Source organism: Muntiacus reevesi, chromosome 15 (genome assembly GCF_963930625.1).
Source record: "Muntiacus reevesi chromosome 15, mMunRee1.1, whole genome shotgun sequence".
NCBI lineage: Eukaryota > Metazoa > Chordata > Mammalia > Artiodactyla > Cervidae > Muntiacus > Muntiacus reevesi.
In genome coordinates, this window is record NC_089263.1 from 32,102,156 (window position 1) to 32,126,131 (window position 23,976).

The 23,976-nt window shown below is 43.4% G+C and overlaps 1 protein-coding gene and 1 pseudogene across 1 annotated transcript; both read right to left on the reverse strand.

The window, feature by feature from the left end:
* Positions 1 to 7,934: 7,934 nt before the first annotated feature.
* LOC136146954 (protein SET-like) lies at positions 7,935 to 8,802 on the reverse strand (annotated as a pseudogene).
* Positions 8,803 to 21,605: 12,803 nt separating this feature from the next.
* LOC136146955 (ubiquitin-like protein 7) lies at positions 21,606 to 23,201 on the reverse strand. The gene is made up of 4 exons (XM_065906058.1): positions 23,160 to 23,201; positions 22,853 to 22,902; positions 22,446 to 22,613; positions 21,606 to 21,857 (listed from the first exon to the last, which is right to left on the reverse strand). The coding sequence occupies exons 1-4, from the start codon at positions 23,188 to 23,190 to the stop codon at positions 21,606 to 21,608; spliced, it is 501 nt and encodes a 166-aa protein (XP_065762130.1). The 5' UTR covers positions 23,191 to 23,201.
* Between the last annotated feature and the right edge of the window lie 775 nt (positions 23,202 to 23,976).

Consider the following 23,976-nt stretch of genomic DNA (forward strand, 5'->3'; position numbering starts at 1 on the left):
AATATCAGGTTTTTTACTGGATCTTCTTTACAACTTTCACTTAAAGAGGAAAGAAAAAACACCATTATATCTTCCCCTAAATAGAATACAAAAGACTGGGTCCATCTCTCAGTATAGTTCATATGTAAAGTGTAGGAATAATATATATCCAGGATGGAAAGGAACCTTAGGAGTCAGGTCGTTTAGCCCTCTTACCCTCTTCAGGCCTTTCCTGGTGGCTCAGATGGTAAAGAGTCTGCCTGCAATGCAGGAGACCCATGTTTGATCCCTGGGTCAGGAAAATGCCCTGGAGAAGAAAATGGCAACCCTCTCCAGTACTCTTGCCTGGAAAATCCCTTGGATGGAGGAGCCTGGTGGGCTGTAGTCCATGGGGTTGCAAAGAGTCAGGCACGGCTGAATGACTAACACTCTCACTTTCACCCTCTTCAGTCAAGGTCACAGTATCTCGGACAGCCTAGGTGACAGGCAAGGTGAGCCAGCATCTGCTTGCACATCTCCAGTGAAGAGAAACCAACCATCCCCGGGGACAGAACGTCTATCGTCAGATGACACTGATGATAAGAAAGTCCTTTACTTTGCTACCAAACTTTACATACCTGAATTTTCACCATTTATACCACAAAGTAAACAATGCCACATAAATCATTTACTCTAAAATTAAAAAAAAAAAAAGATGGTCTCTGCCAGATTTCTTTGGACTCAGAATCTAAGATCTGACTGCTAAGTGGGCTCCTTGCTTTGGGATGTTGCCCCTCCCCAATCCCTCTCAGTGAATAGACCTGGGGAAAATCTGTTCTATATATACATACCTATACTTACACATACATTGTTATCTACTTAAATATTTTTGTTATATTTTTAAGAGTTTTTATTGAATGATAATTGACATAAAATATTATATTAGTTTCAGGTATATGGCATAGTGATTCAATATTTTATATATTATGAAATGATCATAATAATCTAGTTACCATCTGTCACATACAAAGTTATCACTGTATTACTGACTGTATTCCCTATGTTCTACATTACCTCCTGTGACTTATTATTTTATTTTATACCTCCTTATATTAAGCGAAAACCATTCCACTTCCAATCCAAAACCACAGAGTTTTTCTAATTTCTCCATGAAAGTATTTATCCTTTCATTAAAAAAAAATTATTGAAGTATATTTGATTTACAACGTTGTATTAATTTCTGCTGTAGAGCAAAGAGACTCAGTTATACACATATATGTTGTTTTCCATATTCATTTCTATCATGGTTTATCACAGGATGTTGACTATAGTTCCCAGTGCTATACAGTAGGACCTTGTTGTTTGTCCTTTTGTTTTTGATAGTGACTCCCATTATCCTCAAGATACTTACTTTATATATATATACATATATATATTTACTTATTTGATCAATCCTTTGTATCTTCTGTGTCTCCGCTGTCCCTTTCAGGAACACTCTCCTCACCTGGCTTGGACTCTGACATTCCCAGTTGGGTTGCTGCCATATTCCTGTTGTCCTGTGCAAACCTTCCTCATGCTTGGACTAATATCTCACCCTTGACCACTGCTGATCTTCCTTTCCCCACCACGGACTGCCCCCTCACTCTGTTGGGCTCTGACATTCTACCTGACACTTATTTTTGTGAACAGTATAAAATGGGGCTCTAGATTTTTTTGCTGGTAAATAATATCAGTACTGTTTATTATATAGCCATCCTTTTGTCATTGAATTAAAAATTCATCTTTTAATATGTTATATTTTTATAATCAGATATCTATTCCTGGGTTTTCCAGTCTGTTACACTGGTTCATTTGTCTAAGCCTATGCCAATATCATGTGGATTTTATTATGGTTGCTTTATAGTGTCCTCTGACATCTGGTAAGCCAAGTGCACTTTTAGCACACTTCTTCCTACATTTAATGGCTAGTCACAGGTACCTTATTCTTTCCAAATGAATTTCAGGATAATTTAATCCAATTAAAAAGAAATGCATGGGGATTATAATGGGAATTTTATTAATTTTACATAAATTTGTAAAGTTGGCCTTTTTGTGACACACCCAAGGAGGAAACAATGAAGGCCTTCAATGTTTTTTTCATTGTTCAGATCTTGTCTCATACATTTATCCAATGCATATTTTTGTTGACCATCTACCATGTGCTAAGCACTGTTCTGGATGCTTGGGATACAAGAGTGAACAAAACAGACACAGTCCTTGCCTTTTTGAAGTTTCCATTCTATTAATAGTAGGGGGAGACAGGTAATAAACATATAATACATAACACAGGTAAATATGTAATATGTCAGACAGTGTTAAATACTGTTGCAAAGGAAAAAAAAGACTCCAGTTGAGAGGGATATAAAATGCTGGGAAGAGGGTTGTGTTCCATTTAGGATGATAAGGCTACGTGGTGACATTTGAGCATTGCTGTGAGGAGTGATTCAAGCCTTCCAGGCAGAGGAGCTGGCAAATGTGAGGCTAGGAGCCTGCTTTGTGTGTTAAATGGTCAGAGGAAGAGCAAGAAGCCCAGCAAGGCCTGAGTGGGCTGAGTAAGGGGTAAATGTGTTGGCGGATAGTGAGGACTTTCGTTTTAACTGTGATTGAAAAGAAAAGTAATTCCTGAGTTTTCAGCAAAGGAGTAACATGATATGACGAGGGTATTAAAAGATCAGTCTGGTGGACAGGAGTGGAAGAAAGGAGATCAGTTAGGAATTTCTTAGTCTAGTTCTCACCTGGTGGCTTGGACCAGAGTGGCAGAGATGGTTAAGAAGCGGGGGATTCTGATCCACGGACTCAAGTGCCGCCATCGCCCACCAGAGGGCGCTACATATGAGTCCTGGTGAGGCTGGGCTGTGACAGCCGGTCCTTTCCTCGCCCTCCCAAAACGACAGGTTGTGGCATCTACCTACATAACCGCTACCCCCGCCCTTTTGATTTTATTCAAGACTGGTGTGTCCAGTCTGAAGGGATGAATCATGATAGTATAAGCACCATTCCATCTCCACGATGATATTATCTAATGTCATAACCTTCTTTTCCTTCCAAGACCCTACACTCTCTGTCTTAACCTCTCCTATACAGGGTACATGCATCAGCTAGTTCCTGAAGGTACCTGGGAAAACAGGTCTACTGACTGTGAAGGGAACTCCTTTCTTTGCCGTTTCTTTTGGGAACATTGCCTCTTTAAACCCGTGGTGTCGAAAAGAAAATTATATAATGTTTTTAAAAATGTAAATCATGTGCATTTAAAGAAAAACAGACGCACAAAAGAGTTTAGAGCAGTACCGTCCAATAGAACTATAATGGGAGCCTCATACATAATTAAGTTTTACAAATGTTTAAAAGTAAAAAGGAACCATTTGAAATGAAGTTTAATAATGCATTTTACTTTAATCCAGTATATCAAACATATTATTTCAAAATTTAAACAATGTAAAGTATACTTAATGAAATATTTTACATTCCTTTTTCTTTTTCATATGAGGTCTTCAGAATCTAGTGGGCATTTTACACTTATAGCATATCTCAGTTTAGACCGGCCACTTTCCAAGTGCTCAGTACCCACATATGGCCACCGTACAGGGCAGCACAGCACCGTGCAGGTTTTCAGCGTGTAGAAGGACATTTTATCATCTCTTCTCTTTCCTTCACACTAAACTCTCTCCTGCACCCCAGCTTGGTAACAATCATGACTGTCCAACCAGAGACACCATTTCCCAGTCTCCCTAAAAGTTGTGTGTGTATCCATTTTTCTACTGCAGTATAACAAGCTTCCACAAACAAGAGTGTAAAAAGAAAAACCATCCACTCACTATCTCAGAGCCCTGTAGGTCAGAAGTCTGGGCTTGGCTGGGTTTTCTGCTCAGGGTCCCACAAGGCTGAAATCAAGGTGTCCACTGGGCTGGGATCTTGCCTGGAGGATCTCAGGAAGAACCTGCCTCTTCTGTTGGCAGAATCCAGTTCCTCGTGGCTATGGCTCTGAGGTCCTGCTTCCTGGCTGGCTGGGCACTGGAAGCTGCTCTCTGTTCCTACAGGCTGCCTAGACTCCTTCTCGTGTGGTCCCAATTCCTCACGCTTTGAATCTCTGACTTTCCCTTCCACCTACTAGTTGGAAAAATCTGTTCCTTTAAGGGGCTTGGCAGCCAGTCCCCTGAGATTATTAATAGATTACGTCCACTTGGGTAGTCTTCCTTTTGCCATATAACATAATCACAGAAATGAGATCATATCCACACTCAAAGGGCAAGGATTATGCTAGGGGCATTGGGGAATTCTAAGAATTTGGCTATGTGACTAAATTCTAGTCAATAGGAGGTTAGTGGCAATTCAATCCTAGTTGCTCAGGCCAACATTTTGGCTGTCATCCTTGTTCTCTTTCTTTTCCTTACAGAAAATGTGATCAGAGGTCACATTCTGTCAGCTCAACTTCCAAAACACACTCAGAACTCAACCACTTCTCATCACCACCCTCTGCCTCTCTTGAGCTGGCCGAAGTTCTCTCTCACGTGGTTAGCGCAGTCACCTCCTGATTGGCTAGACCTCGGCAGTCTCTTCTCAATACAGCAACCGGAGTGATCCGGGTACAACTATAGTGGACCATGTCGTTCCCCTGTTCAGCACCCTTTGATGGGTGCCCATCTCAGAATGAAAGTCAAAATCCTTAATATGGACTGTAGGCCGCTTTGTAGTCCTTGTAAGGTTCTACTTTGGTTTCCTTATTAGCTCTGCGTGTGACCTTGAAATCCTACCACTTGTCCCTTTCCTCACTTCACTGTAGCCTCACGTGACTTCTTGCTGTTCCTTAAACATATCAAGACATCCTTAGGGTTTTTGTGCTTGCTCTTCACTTTGTCTGGAATGTTCTTTCCTCAAGATATCTGCAATGACTAGCTGCACTAACACACACAGAGTCAGGGGAGACTTCATATTCCCCTACCTTTCTTTGTTTTGTAGTTTGTAGTACTTTTCACTGTACCGCATACTCTGTTTTAAATTTGATTCTTGTCTTCCCTGTGCTCAGTCACGTCCGACTCTTTGTGGCCCCATGGACTGTAGCCCACCAGGCTCCTCTGCCCACGGAATTTCCCAGGCAAGAACACTGGAGTGGGGTGCCATTTCCTCTTCAGGGAATCTTCCCGACCCAGGGACTGAACCCGGGTCTCTTGCATCTCCTGCACTGGCAGCTGGCTTCTTTACTGTTAGTGTCCCCTGGGAAGCCCGTTTGTCTCACCTGCTTAGTCACTGCAGTTGTGTCTGACTCTGGGCGACCCTATGGACTATAGCATGCCAGGCTCTCTGTCCGTGGGATTTCCAGGCAGGAATACTGGAGTGGGTTACCATGCCCTCCTCCAGGGGATCTTCCCAACCCAGGGATCGAACCCCGGTCTCCTGCATTGCAGGCCGATTCTTTACCACTGAGCTACCAGGGAAGACTTTGTCTCCCCTACTAAAACATAAATCCATTAGAACAGGGACCCCCAGTCCCCCCACCTGCCACACCCATACATTTGTTGATTACTGTACAAACTGGCCCACAGTAGGTACTAAAAATTCTTTGGTGTGTGAATAATAACATGAGAGGGCGATGATGGGAGTTAAAGCCTCCTCAGGTCCTTATATTGTGTGGAAGGAAGATAGCGATATTGATTAATTTTAGACTTTGCTAAGCTAAGTGTGCATGTTACGTTTTTCAGGATTACTTTTAAAAGAACAAAAATAGAACTGAAACTTCAATGTTGTTAAGAAGGGAAGGAAAAAAGAGGAAAATTTAAGCCATTGGAAGGCAGGAATAAAGGAAAAGTGGCAGAGATATGATAAAAAGAAATCACAGAGCTTTCTGATTCCTATGGAATAATGGCAAATGCCTAAATCCCTTCACAATCCTGCAAAACCCGAACAGATCAACAATGAAAGCAAATTACATTACCCCAGCCTTCAACTACAGCATCCTAGGAAAGGGAGAGTAGCTCCAACTTGAATTTACATGTAAATGGAAAGATTAATATCTGAAACCACAGGAGCCTGCTCCAGAGCTAACGTCTGAACAGAGGAGTGGCAGGGATGTGGTGTGGAAGGGAGAGGAGTGTGGCCTGGTCCTAGAGGAGGCCAGGTACTAATAACATCAGCTGGAATTATCCCAGAAGGAGAGAGGATCCTATTGTGAGAGGAGGAACACTGAGGATAGGTCTGAGACCTGCTGGATCAGAGCACTGGCAACTGGGTGATTGAAGCATTTGTCAAAATTGATGATATAAGTCACAAAAGAAAAATCTCAATTTTCTTTAAAGAGAGCAATGATATAAATAACAAATTTATTGAGATTTTTTGAAAATCTCAATTTTCTTAAAAAGAACAGTGATATAAATAGAACTCTCCAATCACAATGCAATAAAAGTGTTAATCACAAAAAGAATCTTTCACCTAGAAAATTTTAAAACTCTGTACCAAGCAACTCTTGGGTTAATAAAATAATATAAACCAAAATTCCCGAATTTTATGAAATAGCAGCAATGGAAACACAGTTTATCCGAATCTATGTGATACTGCAAAAGTAAGTTAGGACAGAATGTATTACATTAGATATCTATGTAAAATTAAAATCAATTTAAAAGCTAAAAAAATGCAAAGAAAACCAAAAGAAAGCAGAATGAAGGAACTATTAAAGATATAAGCAGAAATTAATGTTAGAAAACAGAAAAAGAAACTAAAAGGAATAAATAAATCCAAATGCTGGTTCTCAGAAAAAAAAAAACTCAACAAATCACTAGCTAATCTAACCTGGAAAAAAAAAGAGACAGAAAAGGCATAAATATGCAAGATAAGAAATGACAAGGAGGAAATAGCCATTGAAACAGAAGAATTAAAAATTTAAAAAACATATTTAGTTTTATTGTAACAAAGCAACTTGTACACTTTTAACCTTTAAAACTGAGCATCATCTTTACTTTTCAGTGAAGCAAAAAGAAACATTTAAAAATATACAGGGACAAAATTACAATAGGGAATGTCAACTGCATGTAATTTCCTACAGGTCCTGCTGATTCTCCCATCAAGTGGCAGGACTCAAGTCATTAGGAGAGGATTTTGTTTTAAAGGGGGGGGGGGGGGGCTTCCCTGGTAGCTCAGCTGGTAAAGAATCCACCTGCAATGCAGGAGACCTGGGTTTGGTCCCTGAGTTGGGAAGATCCCCTGGAGAAGGGAAAGGTTACCCACTCCAGTATTCTGACCTGGAGAATTCCTTGGACTGTATAGTCCGTGGGGTCGCAGAGTTGGACACAACTGAGTGACTTTCACTTTTTTGTCTTAAAAGTGTCATCTTAAACTGAAAGTACACCCATTAAACATCACAATTAAACATGCCAAAGGAGTAGCCATGTTGTCAAAATACTCACTTAACCCACCCAAACATCTCGAACCCACCTTTTGCTGACTTTCTGTAACCCCATTGTTTAAAAGTTTTTTTTCTTTTTTAAAAAAGAGAAAGTAGACAGATATATGTTGGTAAATGCTAACTGTCTGTATTCACATAGAGACATAATGTAATCTCTGAGCACAATATACAGAGAAAGGAGGGGAAAAGGCTAGAATTCTATGCACTATCACATAGAGGCCTAGGACCCTCCAGCTTCCAGCAGAGCTAAAGGAGCAGAAGGTTTTTCTTTTTTCCCACAGAGCATGGTGGTGTTGATTCTATAGACTTTGTTGTGACAGGAAGGGATAAAAATGAATTTGGAATAGAAAGGAATAGAAATTCCTTTTCCATTGAATTCTGCTCAAGGTATTCCCAAATAAGTTGTGAACCTTGGTATAAAGGGGAAAAGAGATCTTAAAAACAGGGTGACTGAACACAGGAAAAGAAAAAAAAAAAGACTGCAATTTGCTCCAGGGGACTGGAGAAAATTAAAAAAGGAAGGTTGGAATCCATCCATGTTCTATTAGTCATCTTCTCCTTCATCTTCCTCCTCCTCATCTTCTTCACTTTCATCCTAATCTCCTTCATCAATATCTTCCAATCCTTCTTCCTCTTCATTGTCACCATCATCTTCTTCTCCTTCCCCTTCCTCATCATCCATGTCAGGAAACAAGTAGCATTGTAATGGACTTGGCCAAATACCATCTTTCATGACCTCTCCTAACCCATCTGCACCTGCATCAGAATGATCAATAAACCAGGTGAAGAAGCTCTCTGGTTCCTCATGCTCTCTCTTCCTGCTGGCTTTATTCTGCATTTGACTTGACCAAATGAAATCCTTTCTGGGTTTCCATTTGATTTCAGTGGCCTTTGAAGATAGATCACCACTCTCACGTAGATGAAAGTTTTTGGAGACAACTTTATTTTCAAAGTAAGTGAAAATAATTTTCTAGTGTCATCAAGATAAAAATCTGTTCTGTAACCTGATTTAATATCTTCAAATTCTGTCACTTCAGCGCTTGTCAAATAAGGCAGTGCCTCTTCATCGTCCTTCCCAAGCAGTGCAGACGCTTGCGGATGGCTAACAAATGTTGTTACCCCCAAATTTGGGATTTTGGCAATCAATTCCAACTTCTTCTGAAACAATGATTGGCGGAATTTGTTATATTTCTGTTCTACTTTCAAAATCTCCTCACTGGCTTGTTCATTCAGTCCATTTCATTTTGTACTCCATCAATATGTTCAGTTTCTTCTTGCTGTTCTTTTTCTTCCTTCAGCAAGTTCGGAGGAGACGTTTTGTCTGGCCTGGAGGCAGGAGTCAGTTTTGGTTTCTTTGGTTTCTTTGGTTTCTTTGTGTGGGATGGAAATGGAGACTGGTGTTTGGGGGCCATGCTGGGAAAAAAACAAGAATCAATCCAGGGGAAGAGGCCCATAACATGAGCTCTTAGAACTAAGGCTGCCCCAGCAGACAGAGGTTTAAATACCTAAAAATCTTAAGAAACTACTTTTCACAAGTCTAGAACAAATACATTTGAAAATATAGCATAAATAGACAACTTCCTAGGAAAATATTATTTGCCAAAATTTACCCTAATAAACATTAAAAATTTAAATAAACTAAATAATTACTCTTCAAGAATTCACAAGGCCCAAAAGAATTCATAGGAGAACACATCAAATCTTCAAAGCTACTTAAGAAGTTCCAGAGCATAAAAAGAGAAATTCCCACATTATTTTTATTTTATTTTTTAAAATTTCCCCCCACATTATTTTTAAATAGCCACATGCAATTTAAAGAAATCAAGAAGGAGAAGTAATCTTTGATATTTATTCAAATATTCACCATTTCTGATACTCTTCACTATTTCCTGAAGATTCAACTTCCCATTTAGTTCCAGGCAAGAAAAGGAGAAATAAGTAAAAAGGGGAGAAGTAGTGATACTTATAACCAGAAAGCAAAGTTTTTCCAGATATCTTTGGCAGAGTTTGCTTAAGTCTCAATGGCTGGAAAACTCTGCTCTCATTTTTAGCTGGCATATGGCTTTTCTAAACAAATTCAGAGTTCTGATGGTAAAGAAGACATGGAAAATGCTTGTTGGGTAGAAAGAAAGCAGTAACTCCAACAGCCCACCCTTTTGGCTATCCATCCTCCCATATACAGAACATATTCCCTCCCTAATGAAGACAGTTCTGAGGTCTCATTCAGATACTTCATCCATCTCAAAAGTCAGAATATCTAGTTCATTGGCAGTTTCTCCACTTAGCCCTGGTGTGAATCCTCATACCAAGCCCAGTAACCTATGAACTAAAAGCCAAGTTATCGTCCCCTGATTCCATATGTAATAATGGAGAAGGGAAGGGAAGAATGGGGAACTTATCAAAGCTATTGAGACTATTAGATCTATGGCAAATACCAAATTCTGCTAGACAGAAAAGCCTCGTTTGATAGTAATTTCCTTACTCAGACAACCTATTCCCTGGGAAGAACTTTATTGATTGTGCTTCATAGTCCAAGTTTCATCTTTTTTAAAAATAGGCATCTTATTTTTAAAAAGTATTTGTTTATTTGGCTGCTGTGGATCTTAGTGGCAGCACTCAAGACCTTTGGTCTTTGCTATGGCACACGGTACCCCTAGTTGCAGCATGCAAAGTCTTAGCTGCGGTACGTGGAATCTAGATCCCTGACCACAGATTGAACCCAGGCCCCCTGCACTGGGAGGGCCAAGTCTTAGCCACTGGACTGCCCGGGAATTCCCTCCATCTTCTTTAGAGTGACTTCTCATGCATTACCCTCTTGAACCATATTTGAAGCAAACTTTGGGGAGGATGCCCTTTCTGTTGTGTGTGTTCGAGGACCTTGGGTTGAATAATGATAAATTCTTGCTGGTCAGATCCTTAAATTTTCATTTTTGGTAATATGATTCCCTCAAAACTGTTGTAGGCTTCCAGTCTATTTACCTCTTCTTCAATCCTTTGTGTGAGTAACCACAGCTGAAGCTTCTGTGAGGTCACAGTCCATGGACCTAAACATCTTCCTCTATTATCTGTTGGCGCCTGTGTTCTGCTTGTTCTTCTGGCCTTCAACTTAATGCTCACTGTTGCGAGACAAAGGGCTCTAGCTGAAGAGAATGCTTTGCAGACACCCCACCCCACCCCCGGTTCTTCTCTTGAGTGGTGATTCTTTTTTTTAAGTTAATTTTATTGGAGTGTAGTTGCTTTTTAATGTTAATTTCCACTGTACAGCAAAGTGAATCAATTATATGTATGAATATACCCTCTCTTTTTTAGATTTCCTTCCCATTTAGGTCACCACAGATCATTAAGGAGAGTTCCCTGTGCCATATATGTTCTCATTAGTCATCTATTTTATACATACTAGTGTGTATAAGTCAATCCCAGTCTCCAAATTTATCCCATCCTCTCCTTCCCCCTTGATATCCATAAATTTGTTCTTTACATCTATGCTTTGCAACTAAGTTCTTCTGTACCATTTTTCTAGATTCAACATATAAGTGATATTATACAAAGTTTGTTTTTCTCTTTCTGACTTCATTCTGTATGGCAATCTATCCACCTCTCTAGAAATGGCACTATTTGGTTCCTTTTTAGTCCTGAGAAATATTCCATTGTACATATGTACCACATCTTCTTTATCCATTCCTCTGTTGATGGACATTTAGATTTTGTTAAAAAAATGTATTGGAGTATAGTTGCTTTACAATGTGTTAGTTTCTGCTGTAAAGTGAAACAGTTATACATATATACATATCCACTCTTTTGTGGATTTTCTTCTCATTTAGGTCACCACAGAGCATTGAGTAGAGCTCTCCCTATGCTATTCAGTAGGTTCTCATTAGTTATCTATTTTAAGCCAGTGTGTGTTAGTCGATCAGTCTGATTCTTTGCAATCCCATGGACTGTAGCCTGCCAAGCTCCTCTGCCCATGAAATTCTCCAGGCAAGAATAGTGGAGTGGATTTCCATTCCCTTCTCCAGGGAATCTTACCGACCCAGGGATTGAACCCAGGTCTCCTGCATTGCAGGCAGATTCTTTACCATCTGAACCACCAGGGAAGCCCATTTTATGCATGGTACTATATATATGTCAATCCCAATCTCCTGTGGAGCAGTGATTTTTAAGAGAAGGTGCTTAGGAAAGGCCCAGGACACCAGTCCCATCTTCTAAGCTATTGCTTGGAGGCCACATTCCTATTTGGAGAACAGATGCAATGATCTTTTTCAGCCTTGCAAATCTCCAAGTTATAGAATCATCAAATTATCCCAATAGGATCAGATTATCCCAAATTATGGGATCTCAAAGGAGATGGCAGGCCCTAAGCAGAGTCTTCCTTAGTGAAGTGGTACTTCCTTCCTTTTTTTCTTCAACCTGGATAAAACTAGCTCACTGGTCTCCTTCAAGACTTTGTTGAAAATGGAATGAAGTCACCAACATGTGCCAACATTCTGAATCATTCCAGCTATTTTCCCTAACACAACAGAATAGGTTGGCGTGTGGGGTATCTCCCACAGAAGAGCAAATTGACCATGTGTTCCACCACTGCACAACAAAGTCATTGGAATTCCAGTCTGCAATGCATGTACCCTCCCAGCCCAAAAGCCCATCTCTACCACTCAAACAAAGTTCATGTTTCAGATTATCTCACTTGCAGTATCCCACTTCAGGGTACTGAATTCTCTGAGTGATAGAACTGTATTTGGCTGCATTTAGAAACCCAACAAAGTGGCCAAATCCGTATGAGGTTTACTTTTCTCCTATTACAAGGAGTCTGAGAAAGGCCATCTGGGAACTGATGCAGCAGCTCAAGGAATCAGGCTCCTTCTCTCCTTTCCTGCCATCTTAAAAGTGAACACATTAGTTGCTCATTTGCATCAGACTCAGACCTCATGGACTGTAGCCTGCCAGACCCCTCTGTCCATGGAATTCTCCAGTCAAGAATACCAGAGTGGGTAGACTTTCCCTCCTCCAGGGGATCTTCCCAATCCAGGACTCGAACCTAGGTCTCCTGGATTGCAGGCAAATTCTTTACCATCTGAGCCACCAGGAAATCCTGCCATCCTTAGTGTATGTCTTTCGGTTGCATGATCACAAGTTGGTTGTCTCTATTCTGGGTATTGTGTCTGCTTGGAAGACAGGAAAAAGGGGGTTGGGAAAGACAGAATGCATGTGCCAGTTGAATCTGCCCTCTTTAAAAAAAATTCAGGAAATCAATCACTTTTCCAGAAGCACTACCCAGGGACTTTCAGTAGTATCTTCTTGGCTATAGCCACCCTTAGCTCCAGGGGAGTAAGGGAGATAAATATTTTTAAACTATGACTAAAAAGAGGGTTCTATTAGTAAAGAAGAAGAGGATATTACATACTGGACAGTAATTAGGTCTGCCAGACCAACATGGACTGTTTAATACAAGAAAACGGATATCATGGCTCAAGGATCTGAAAAGTCTAGAGGCTGCACTTGCTTGATTCAGTGGCTTAAGAAATCACAAGGATCATAGAAGATCTTGCTGTGATTTATGTCGGAGAGTGTTTTGCCTATGTTCTCCTCTAGGAGTTTTATAGTTTCTGGTCTTACATTTAGATCTTTAATACATTTTGAGTTTATTTTTGTGTATGGTGTTAGAAATTGTTCTAGTTTCATTCTTTTACAAGTGGTTGACCAGTTTGACCCACCTCCCAGAATATTGGAAATAAAAGCAAAAATAAACAAATGGGACCTAATGAAAATTAAAAGCTTTTGCACAACAAAGGAAACTATAAGTAAGGTGAAAAGACAGCCCTCAGATTGGGAGAAAATAATAGCAAATGAGGAAACAGACAAAGGATTAATCTCAAAAATATACAAGCAACTGCTGAAGCTCAATTCCAGAAAAATAAATGACCCAATCAAAAAATGGGCCAAAGAACTAACCAGACATTTCTCCAAAGAAAACATACAGATGGCTAACAAACACATGAAAAGATGCTCAACATCACTCATTATCAGAGAAATGCAAATCAAAACCACAATGAGGTACCATTACACGCCAGTCAGGATGGCTGCTATCCAAAAGTCTACAAGCAATAAATGCTGGAGAGGGTGTGGAGAAAAGGGAACCCTCTTACACTGTTGGTGGGAATGCAAACTAGTACAGCCACTATGGAAAACAGTGTGGAGATTTCTTAAAAAACTGGAAATAGAACTGCCATATGACCCAGCAATACCACTTCTGGGCATATACACTGAGGAATCCAGATCTGAAAGAGACACGTGCACCCCAATGTTCATCGCAGCACTGTTTATAATAGCCAGGACATGAAAGCAACCTAGATGCCCATCAGCAGATGAATGGATAAGGAAGCTGTGGTACATATACACCATGGAATATTACTCAGCCGTTAAAAAGAATTCATTTGAATCAGTTCTAATGAGATGGATGAAACTGGAGCCCATTATACAGAGTGAAGTAAGCCAGAAAGATAAAGAACATTACAGCATACTAACACATATATACGGAATTTAGAAAGAGGGTAATGATGGCCCTATATGCAGGGCAGAAGAAGAGACGCAGAAGTACAGAACAGAATTTTGAACTCTGTGGGAGAAGGTGAGGGTGGGATGTTTCGAAAGAACAGCATGTATATTATCTGTGGTGAAACAGACCACCAGCCCAGGTGGGATGCATGAGTCAAGTGCTCAGGCCTGGTGGGCTGGGAAGACCCAGAGGAATCGGGTGGAGAGGGAGGTGGGATGGGGGACCGGGATGGGGAATACGTGTAACTCTATGGCTGACAATGTATGACAATGTATCAATGTATGACAAAACCCACTGAAAAAGAAAAAAAAAAAAAAAGAAATCACAAGGAATCCAGTTGCTTTCTGATCTCCACCCTGCCTTCCTCCATGTCAAAATAACCTGAGGCTGACTCCCCTCATGGTCCTCAGACAACTTGCAAGGTTACAAGCTTTCTCATTCATGCCCAGTGGGAAATAGAAAGTATCAGGACCCCAGCATTTGCAGCTGACACGCTCAGTCCATCGTTGGGCTCAGAGGATGGAATGCACTGATTGGTTTGGCCCAGGTGGTGAGCTTAAAGCTAGGTCTAGGATGGAACCATTCTAGGAACTCCAAGGATCAGGGTCTCCATGGAAAGTATGGTCTGTTGAAAAGGGGCCAGGGACCTCTGGAGAAGGAGCTGGGGAAGTGGACGATACGAAGACAACCAACAAATGTCCTCAGAATATCCAGAGAAGAAGGAGTCAATCGGAAAGGGAATTAATCACCACAAGAAAGACTGAAAAAAGGAAAGTCTCTAAAGGGACGTGGTCAGTATTCATCCGAGCATTGGCTGGGGACAGGGAGGTCTAGTCCACAGTCATATCCTGTCCAGTCCCAGTGTCACATGCATTTTTACTATGAGGGTCTTGGAAGCAGGCTCCTGCTATTCTTGGCACCCCTCCCCCCCAATGTTGGTGCTCTGCTTCCAGCTTACCCCACAGCCTTCTGATTATACTTGACTTCCCAAGTTGTTTTCTTATAGGGAGTGAATGTCTTAATCAGAGACTGGAATGCTTGGCAATTCTGGTTCATGGTGTGAATTAGTACATCAGCATTCTGATTTTCACATTAATTTCTGACTCACTGTGTCAGCAAAAGCTCTTTTCTGAGACTATCTGAGAACAAGACCCTGAAGTCCTGGTGTTCCTAGGATACCAGACGACTAATTGTGAGTCTACTAGCGACCAGCCAGTGGCTTTTCCTTGAAGATCCCCACATTGTCATGTGTCTAACCCATTGTCTACTTCCTGGGTACTGATTTGAGGTTTTCTAGAGTTAAATATCTTATGCTAGAATCCCACTGTATCATTCCTGATGTGGATAAGGCTGGCTTTGAGCTGATACAAAGTTCTTTTTCATCTTTAGGACCTCTTTCTGTGAAGACACATTACCTGCATAGCTACTCTTTTAATTCTACAATAAAAGAGTCTGAAGTACAAACTTGAATCTTATATGAACAGATATTTCACACGAAATTCGAATTGAAAATATACTCCTGCTCATAAGTCATGGTTCAGTTCAGTTCAGTCGCTCAGTCGTGTCTGACTCTTCGAGACCCCATGGATCACAGCACGCCAGGCCTCCCTGTCCATCACCAACTCCCGGAGTCCACTCAAACCCATGTCCATCGAGTCATAAGGGATGTGTAAATTAAAATCAAAATGAGCTATTACTACATATCCATTAGAAAGGCTAAAATGAAAAAGACTTGGCCACACCCAGTGTTGGCAATGATGTGAAGAAAGTAGGACACATACATTTCTGCTGGAAGTGTGAAGTCAAGTGGGCCTGGGAAGCATTACTATGAACAAAGCTAGTGGAGATGATGGAATTCCAGCTGAGCAATTTAAAGTCCTAAAAGATGATGCTGTTAAAAGTGCAGTATTCAGTTGTTGTCATTGCTGAGTCTCTCAGTCATGTCCAATTCTGAGGCCCCATAGACTGTAGCCCACCAGGCTCCTCTGTCCATGGGATTTCCCAGTCAAGAATACTGAAGGGGGTTGCTGTTTCCTTCTTCAGGAGATATTCCTGACCCAGGAATCGAACCTTCATCTCCTGCAAGTTTCCTGTATTGCAGGAGGATTCTTTAATGCTGAGCCACGAGGGATTCCCACTGCACTCAATATATCAACAAATTTGGAAAACACAGCAGTGGCCACAGGACTGGAAGAGGTCAGTTTTCACTCCAATCCCCAAAAAATGCAAGGTCAAAGAATTTTCAAACTACCGTATTATTGTGCTCATTTCTCATGCTAGCAAGGTAATGCTTAAAATCCTTCCAGCTAGGCTTCAGCAGTATGTGAATCGAGAACTTCCAGATGTACAAGCTGGATTTGGAAAAGGCAGAGGAACCAGAGACAAATTGCCAGCATCCACTGGATCATAGAAAAAGCAAGAGAATTCCAGAAAATTATCTACTTCTGCTTCATTGATTTTTCTAAAAACTTTGACTGTGTGTATCACAACAAACTATGGAAAATTCTTGAAAAGATAGGAATACCAGAGTGCCTTACCTATCTCCTGAGAAACCTGTATGCGGGTCAATAAGCAACAGTTAGAATTGGACATGGAACAATGGACTGGTTGAAAACTGGGAAAGGAGTGTGTCAAGGCTATATGTTGTCACCTTGCTTATTTAACTTCATGGCAAATAGAAGGGAAAAAAGTGGAAACAATGACAGGTTTTATTTTCTTGGGCTCCAAAATCACTGTGGACAGTGACTGCAGCCACGAAATTAAAAGACATTTGCTCCTTGGAAGAAAAGCTATGACAAACCCAGGCAATGTATTCAAAAGTAGAGACATCACCTTGCTGACAAAGGTCCACATAGTCAAAGCTATGGTTTTTCTAGTAGTCATGTACAGATGTTAGAGTTGGACCCTTAAAAAGGGTAAGTGAAAGTCGCTCAGTCATGTCCAAGTCTTTGTGACCCCATGGACTATATAGTCCATGGACTTCTCCAGGCCAGAATACTGGAGTGGGTAGCTGTTCCCTTCTCCAGGACATCTTTCCAACTCAGGGATCAAACCCAGGTCTCCCACATTGCAGGTAGACTCTTCATCAACTGAGCTATCAGGGAAGCCCAAAAAAGGGTAAGTGCCAAAGAACTAATGCTTTCAATTGTGGTGATGGAGAAGACTCTTGAGAGTCCCTTGGACAGCAAGAAGGTCAAACCAGTCAATCCTAAAGGAAATCAACCCTGAACATTCATTGGAAGGACTGATCCTGAAGCTGAAGTTCCAATACTTGACTGAGGCAAGGAGCTGACTCACTGGAAAAGACCCTGATGCTGGGAAAGACTGAGGGAGGGAAGAGAAATGGCCAACAGAGGATGAGATGGTTGGATGACATCACCAACTCAATGGATATAAGTTTGAGCAAATTTTGGGAGATGGTGAAGGACAGGGAAGCCTGGTGTGCTGCAGCCCATGGGGTTGCAAAGAGTCAGATATGACATAGTGACTGAACAACAACAACTTGGGAAGTCTGTTTGGCAATATGTATTAAGTGGAACATACATTTATCCAATACCTTGACAATTCTACTCCTAACTATGTGTGACAGAAATGCATACATATGCTCACCAAAAGACATAGGTAAAAATACTCATTTCAGCACTATTCCTAATAGGTCTACCTGGAAATAATCCAAGTGTATTATTTGGATAATTGACGTATTATTGACAATAATTGACGTATTATTCCAATAATTGACGTAGCGACTTAACAATATCACTGATAGTAGAATTTATAAAGACATTGTGTTATATCCAAACCATTGTTGACTTAAAAAGTGTTCATAACCTAAAAGTTGAGAGCAATGTTTATCCCGTGGAAATTTTTAGGACTTCAAGCCCGAAAGACAGCATCTCAAGTGACCCTGAGTCAACTGCTCGGAGCAGGTAGGGGGAGGAGCCATGTTATAGAGAAATTTTGCAACAAAGGGCAGGTAGTCTGAACATCAAAAGATTATTGTTAATTAAAGAAAACCAGATAACCCAAGTTAAGGGATTTAGTGCTTTTGGGGCATACCTGGTGCCTAGAGAATCCCATGGATGGAGGAGCCTGGTAGGCTGCAGTCCATGGGGTCGGGGAGTCGGACACGACTGAGCAACTTCACTTTCACTTTTCACTTTCATGCCTTGGAGAAGGAAATGGCAACCCACTCCAGTATTCTTGCCTGGAGAATCCCAGGGATGGGGGAGCCTGATGGGCTGCTGTCTATGGGGTTGCACAGAGTCGGACACAACTGAGCGACCGAGCGTGCGCGCGCACACACACACACACACACACACACACACACAAACACACATATGGGAAGATGTAAGAGTCTGGCTCACTGAGACTACCCCTTTCACATGCATCTCAGCCATCTGGGACCAGTATCCTGTTTTCACATCCTGAGCTTCCTTTCCTCAGGGCTTATTGTAGGAAGTGGGTAACAGTCTGATGACTGCTAGATGGCAGATATTCTCCTTCCTGAGTTTCCTCAGGGCTCACTGGCTCACGTTGGAGGGCTGCAATCACTGGTGACTGTGACATCCCTGTTTACTGATATGGCAGGAAATATTCCATTTCTCATCACGTCATACTATAAAGCAAAGAAAATCAAGGAACTCCTATTGCTATTCACAACAACCAGGATGACTCTCATTACTATAACGTTAAATGAAAGAAGCCAGACGCAAAAGATTATATTTGGTATGATTCCATTTAGAAGACGATCAAGAACAGGCACAAGTTAATTTATGGTTAGATGTCAAGGTAATGGTTACCTTTGGAGGACAAGGTGGGTAAAGAGTGGGAAGGGGTTTGAAAGTTGCTTCTAAGTGCTGCGAACGGTTCCTTTTTGCTTTGGGTAGTGATGACATAGATGTGTACACTCTGTAAACAATTCATCTGGTTATACAATGATACTTTGAACACTCTTCTTGGCAGGGCTGTGACATATCTACAGGTCCTCTGATCAGCAGTTGGCCTCTGCTAAGGCAGTTTAGGAGACTCAGCTGTGCTACATGGCCTTGAGCAGGCTAGCCCAGGCCTGTTCTCCTGGTAATGGTTGTGGGGCAAAAGGGCAGTGTTCAAGTCCACGTCAAGCCTCTGCTGTCATCATATCTGCTGACATTCCATTGTCCAAAGCAAGTCACATGGTGGACACTGGAATCAAGGGGTAGGCAGGTCACTCTATTCCCGGTGGGCGGGTCCTGCAAAGTCATATGGTAAATGGGCCTGTTTCAAGGGAGGGTGAGGAATTGGGCCATCAACACAAGTCTACCAGTTAGTGGGAGAAAGAAAAAGAAGTTAATGACAATACAGTGAAACACATACAATAACTGAGAGAAATGCAGGGTCCTTTAAGGGCACAGAATGAGGCACATTTTATATTTTATCTGACATTAAAATCATTCACGGAAAAAATTTATGCGCGGACATTTCCCCTTCCAGACTATGAACTTTTCTATATGCTTCATTTTCACATCTTCCAGCTCTTGGCATAGTGCCTTGCATAATACAGCCCTTCAATGTTTGCGAAATAAGTGCTCAGTCATAAAGGTAGTAATTTCCTCTTTGTCCATTTTTATTTCAGACTCTAGGAGAAGAATGAGACCTGCATATGTAGCAAGACACATTTTTACATTTCACAGCCATTTTAGTGAACTCATAAACTCCATTCGTAGAATAGGCTCCTGTCAAGCGAAGGGTTGGAGGAGTTCCAGCACAGAGTTGGGTGGAATCATTCAAATTTTTATGTGTTCCCTTTTGTTTTGCTGATGGTGGGGTGTCTTCTATATATTTTTAGAACTTGCAGTAAAATATACATAACATGACATTTACCATTTTACCCATTTAAGTGTACAGTTCAGTGGCGTTAGGGACACTCAAACTATCGTGCAACTGTGACCACCATCTGTCTCTGGAACTTTTTTTATCTTCCCAAACTGAAATTCTGCACCTATTAAACAACAACTCCCCATTCTCCCTGCTTCCCAGCTCCTGAAAATCAGCACTTTACCTTCTGCCTCTATGAATTGGACTGCTCCAGCTGCCCCCTATAAGTGGGCTCATACAGTCCTTTCGTGGCTGGCTTATTTCACTTATAATGCCCTCAGGGTTGTAGCAAGTCCACATGTTGTAGCGTGTGTCAGAATTTCCTCCCTTTTTAAAGCTGAATGATATCCCATTGTATTTATATACCAAATTATGTTTATTCATTCATCTGCTGATGGACACATGGGTTGCTTCTCCCTTTTGGCTATTGTGAAGTAATGTACAAAGCAATTTCCACCCAAGTATGGAATTTTGGACAGAGGAGCCTGGCGGGCTACAGTCCATAGGACTGGACACGACTGAAGTGACTTAGCACATAGAATTCTGGGGTGGATAATGCCTCTTCACTCAATTTGAAAGTGAGTGGAATCACAGCCACATTAGGGCAGTATGGCTAAAACTCATGGCCTAATTAACTTTCACCAGAGGTCACTTTAAAAATAGAGATTCTGATAATGCTAATAAAAATAGGGATTTCTGATAAGAAAATAAGAACTACATTTCTGAAGGTGATAAAATTGAGTGAGAATTTAAGAATAGGATGAGACATTAAACCAAGCCTCATTATTAACCCCAGGAATGATATCCAGAGTGTGGCAGGCACCATGATTTCAAAACTAGTCTTGTGGGTGGAAGGTCACAGGTAGACTGACACAGGCCATTTCTAAGTTGGCTGCTTCAGCCTAGATATCACATTCCCTCAACCAAACAACTGCTTCCTTGCTTGACTAACCTCTAATTAATTCCTTGACTGCCGGTCCAACACCTCTTCCTCAGGAAAGTTTTCTTGACCTAGGCCCTCACCTTGAAGCCTGGGTCGGGCTTCCCTCCCTGTTCCTGCCTCAGTTCAGTGACTGCCTAGCGCCCCTCCATGGAGGAACGAGGGCTGGCTGGCCTCTACCCCAGCTGCTCAAGACTCAGTCAACACTCATAGGATGGATGTGCTGACTTAAAAAAGTATATATCCACAAACTAAAAGTTGAGAGCCGTGTTTAATTTGGTGGGAACTTTTAGGACTTCAAGCCTGGTAGACAGCATCTCAAGTGACCCTGAGATAACTGCTCTGAGGAAGGAGAGAAGCCAGAGTATAGAGAAGTTTGGCAACAAGTGGCAGGCAGTCTGAACATCAAAAGGTTACTGTTAATTAAAGAAAACCAGATAACCCAAGTTAAGGAATTTAGCGCCTTTTTATGTATGGGAAGATGCAAGAGTTTGGGCTCATTGAAATCTTTCCCTTCATGTGTATCTGAGTTATCCTGCACCAGCACCCTGTGTTTTTCACATCCTGAATTCCCTTGGGACTCACCATAGGAAGTGGCTGCCATCTGACAGCTGCCAGATCTCAGGTATTCTCCTTCCAGGGTGCCCTTGCGGCTCAGGAGCTCACAATGGAGCGCTGCAGTCGCTGATGACTGTGACAATGTTGTGTACTGATATGGCAGGAAATACTCCATTTCTTAGATGAGTGACTCCTCCACCGAAACTGCCACAAGTACCCAAGCCAGTGGTCAGTGGAGCCAGGCCACGGGCACTGGGTGCAGGAGTGGAAGCCGCAAGGACAACCGCCCTTGCTGGGAGCACCCTCTCCTTTCACGCTGTCATGCCCCAGCTGTTCCTGCAGCAAAGCAGGCCAAGTGGAAGGGCCTCACAGAGCAGAGAAAAGCTCAGCGTCCAAAGTACCAAAGAAGCCGTGTGAACATCAGAAGGGGGAAGACTGACCTGAAGGCTGGGCTGCCCGGAGGCCTGCAGGGCGTGCTGCAGGGCTTGGCTGAAGAGATCGTTGGTGATGGGCGTCCCTGACTGGACGCTGGAGGACATTGGGGAGGTCCCTGAGGAGTGGCCCTAGAGACAGACCACGGTCAGTGCCACCCTCAGAGCCACCCCAGTCTCCCAGCACACACCCACTGCTGTCACATCACCCCAGGGTGCCCTGGGTGCCTCACCACTGCCTCCCAGCAGGGCCAGCATGAGACAGCCACACAGAGCTACCTAAAAGCTCTCTGTGTGGGCACAAAGGGTTCTGTACTCTTTTGCTCCAGGGAGATGGAATGGGACCCCTGACCGAGCCTAGGACCCACACTGGGAGAGGAGAAATGGCCCTGCCGACTGGAGTGACCATCACCAGGAATGCTTAAGCCTGTGATGTATGCTTGGCCACTTTCAGGAATAAGTAAGGAAGCATTATGCAACAAGAGGTTCTTCCAACTGCTGAGAAGAGTCAGTCAGGCCTGGGATGAGCCCCAGACTTCTGAGCCTAAAGGCAGGTGAAGGGAGGTCACCTGAGCTGCAGTGGGAAACCCACTGGGGTTCCAGGTAGAGCTCAGATCCAAGCAGATGGAGCACAAGGATCAGCAAAGGTAAACCCACTCTACCACTGGGCCCTTCTCCCTGGGGGCCCGGCCTGGACCTTCCCACCCCTTCTCTCCATACCTGGGTACCAGGAGTCGGCGTGTGAGAGCTGCTCTCCGGAGTGCTGGCCAGGGCCAGGGCGGTGGCCAGCTCGCTCTGGGTGATGGGCCGGGGCCCGGCAGCTCCACTGTACCCCAGGGAAGCTGGGCGAGAGCTGGGGGTGCTGCTTGAGGGCGTGGACCTGGCACTCTGGTCAAGCAAGGTGCCCAGATCAGGGCAGCAGCCCTGAGTGGTTCTCAGAAGAACCCCATCCCTGTTCCAGGAACAGTTCTTGGGGAGACTCCCCAGGCTGCCAGGTTCTCAGCAATAGAGTCACACACCTGGGCCCCCACAGGGCCTCTGACCACCCCCTGCTGGGTGTGCCAGGTCCCGGGGAGGGTGCCTCCCAGCACCATCTCCCCCAGATGGCAGGCAGCCCGGTCACTTACTGGGTGAAAGTCGTCCTCATCATCAGAGAGCCCGTCAAACAGGAAGCCACCTGGAGGAGGGAGGACAGATTTCAGGAGGAGGAACAGGAAGGCACAGGCGCTGCTCCAGCATCTCGGCGCTAGTTACTCCAAATTCATGTTCTCATCTCTCCCCTGGAAAATTACAGGACAGATGCTCTCCCTGACTCAAACCCAGAGTTCCCAAGGAACACCCTCTGCCAGCACTATACATAGCTGCGAGTAAAGCAAAGCCCTGGGCTACTGCCCACTCCCCAGAGGGCCCGCGTCCCCCTGTCCTGGGGCTCACCTGGCATGTCCCGGTAGGCGCTGGAGGGCATGCCCTGGGAAGAGGAGTTGCAGCCCCCACCCCCTCCCCCTGCCACGCTCTGACTAGGGCTGCTGGCAGTCTTTGAGCTTTACAGATCTTTCTGGCATGGCAGCGCGCACACTCACTGACCCAACCCACACGCTCCCTGTAGGGACAGCCGTGGACCCACAGAGCCATGTGCATGCACTTCCTGCGGTGCCATACTCCTCAGGCATCCAGGCGGCATCTTATCCTGCTTCCCGGTTCCTGTGCTGGCTCCCTACGGCTCCAGTCAGTAGAGTTGTGAGGTCTGCTCCTTGGGAAGCCTTCGGAGGTGCTGACTTTCCAGAGCAGCAGCAGCATGCCAGGATGCAGGGGAGCAAGGCTTCGAGTGATGGGCATCAGAGCAGAGGTCGTGCTACCCACGGCCAGGGCGGGAAGTTGGCAGCAGACAGGCTAAGCCAGGGCAGGACCGCAGGCAGATCCCAGCACGAGGAGGCAGAATCAAATGCCTGACCCCACCCAGTCCCTCACGGCCTTCTGGCTGGCCTCCAGCCTACAGGAGTAAGCGGTGCCAGCAGCCAGGGGAGACTTGCCACTTGCTCTCCCCTCAGAGAGGAGTGGTGGGGAGGGTGAGGGTAGGCGGAGGGTGGATGATGTGTGGGGAGCACTCAAAGCCCCACCATTGCTTTGTTGTGAGAACACTAGGAATTTTCAACTTGGGCTGTTTCTCCCCCTTTATCATTTTTCCTCCCATTCCCAGGCAGCAGTCTTCTGGGCTGCCCTGCCACACACAAACACCTTCCTCCCCAGCTGG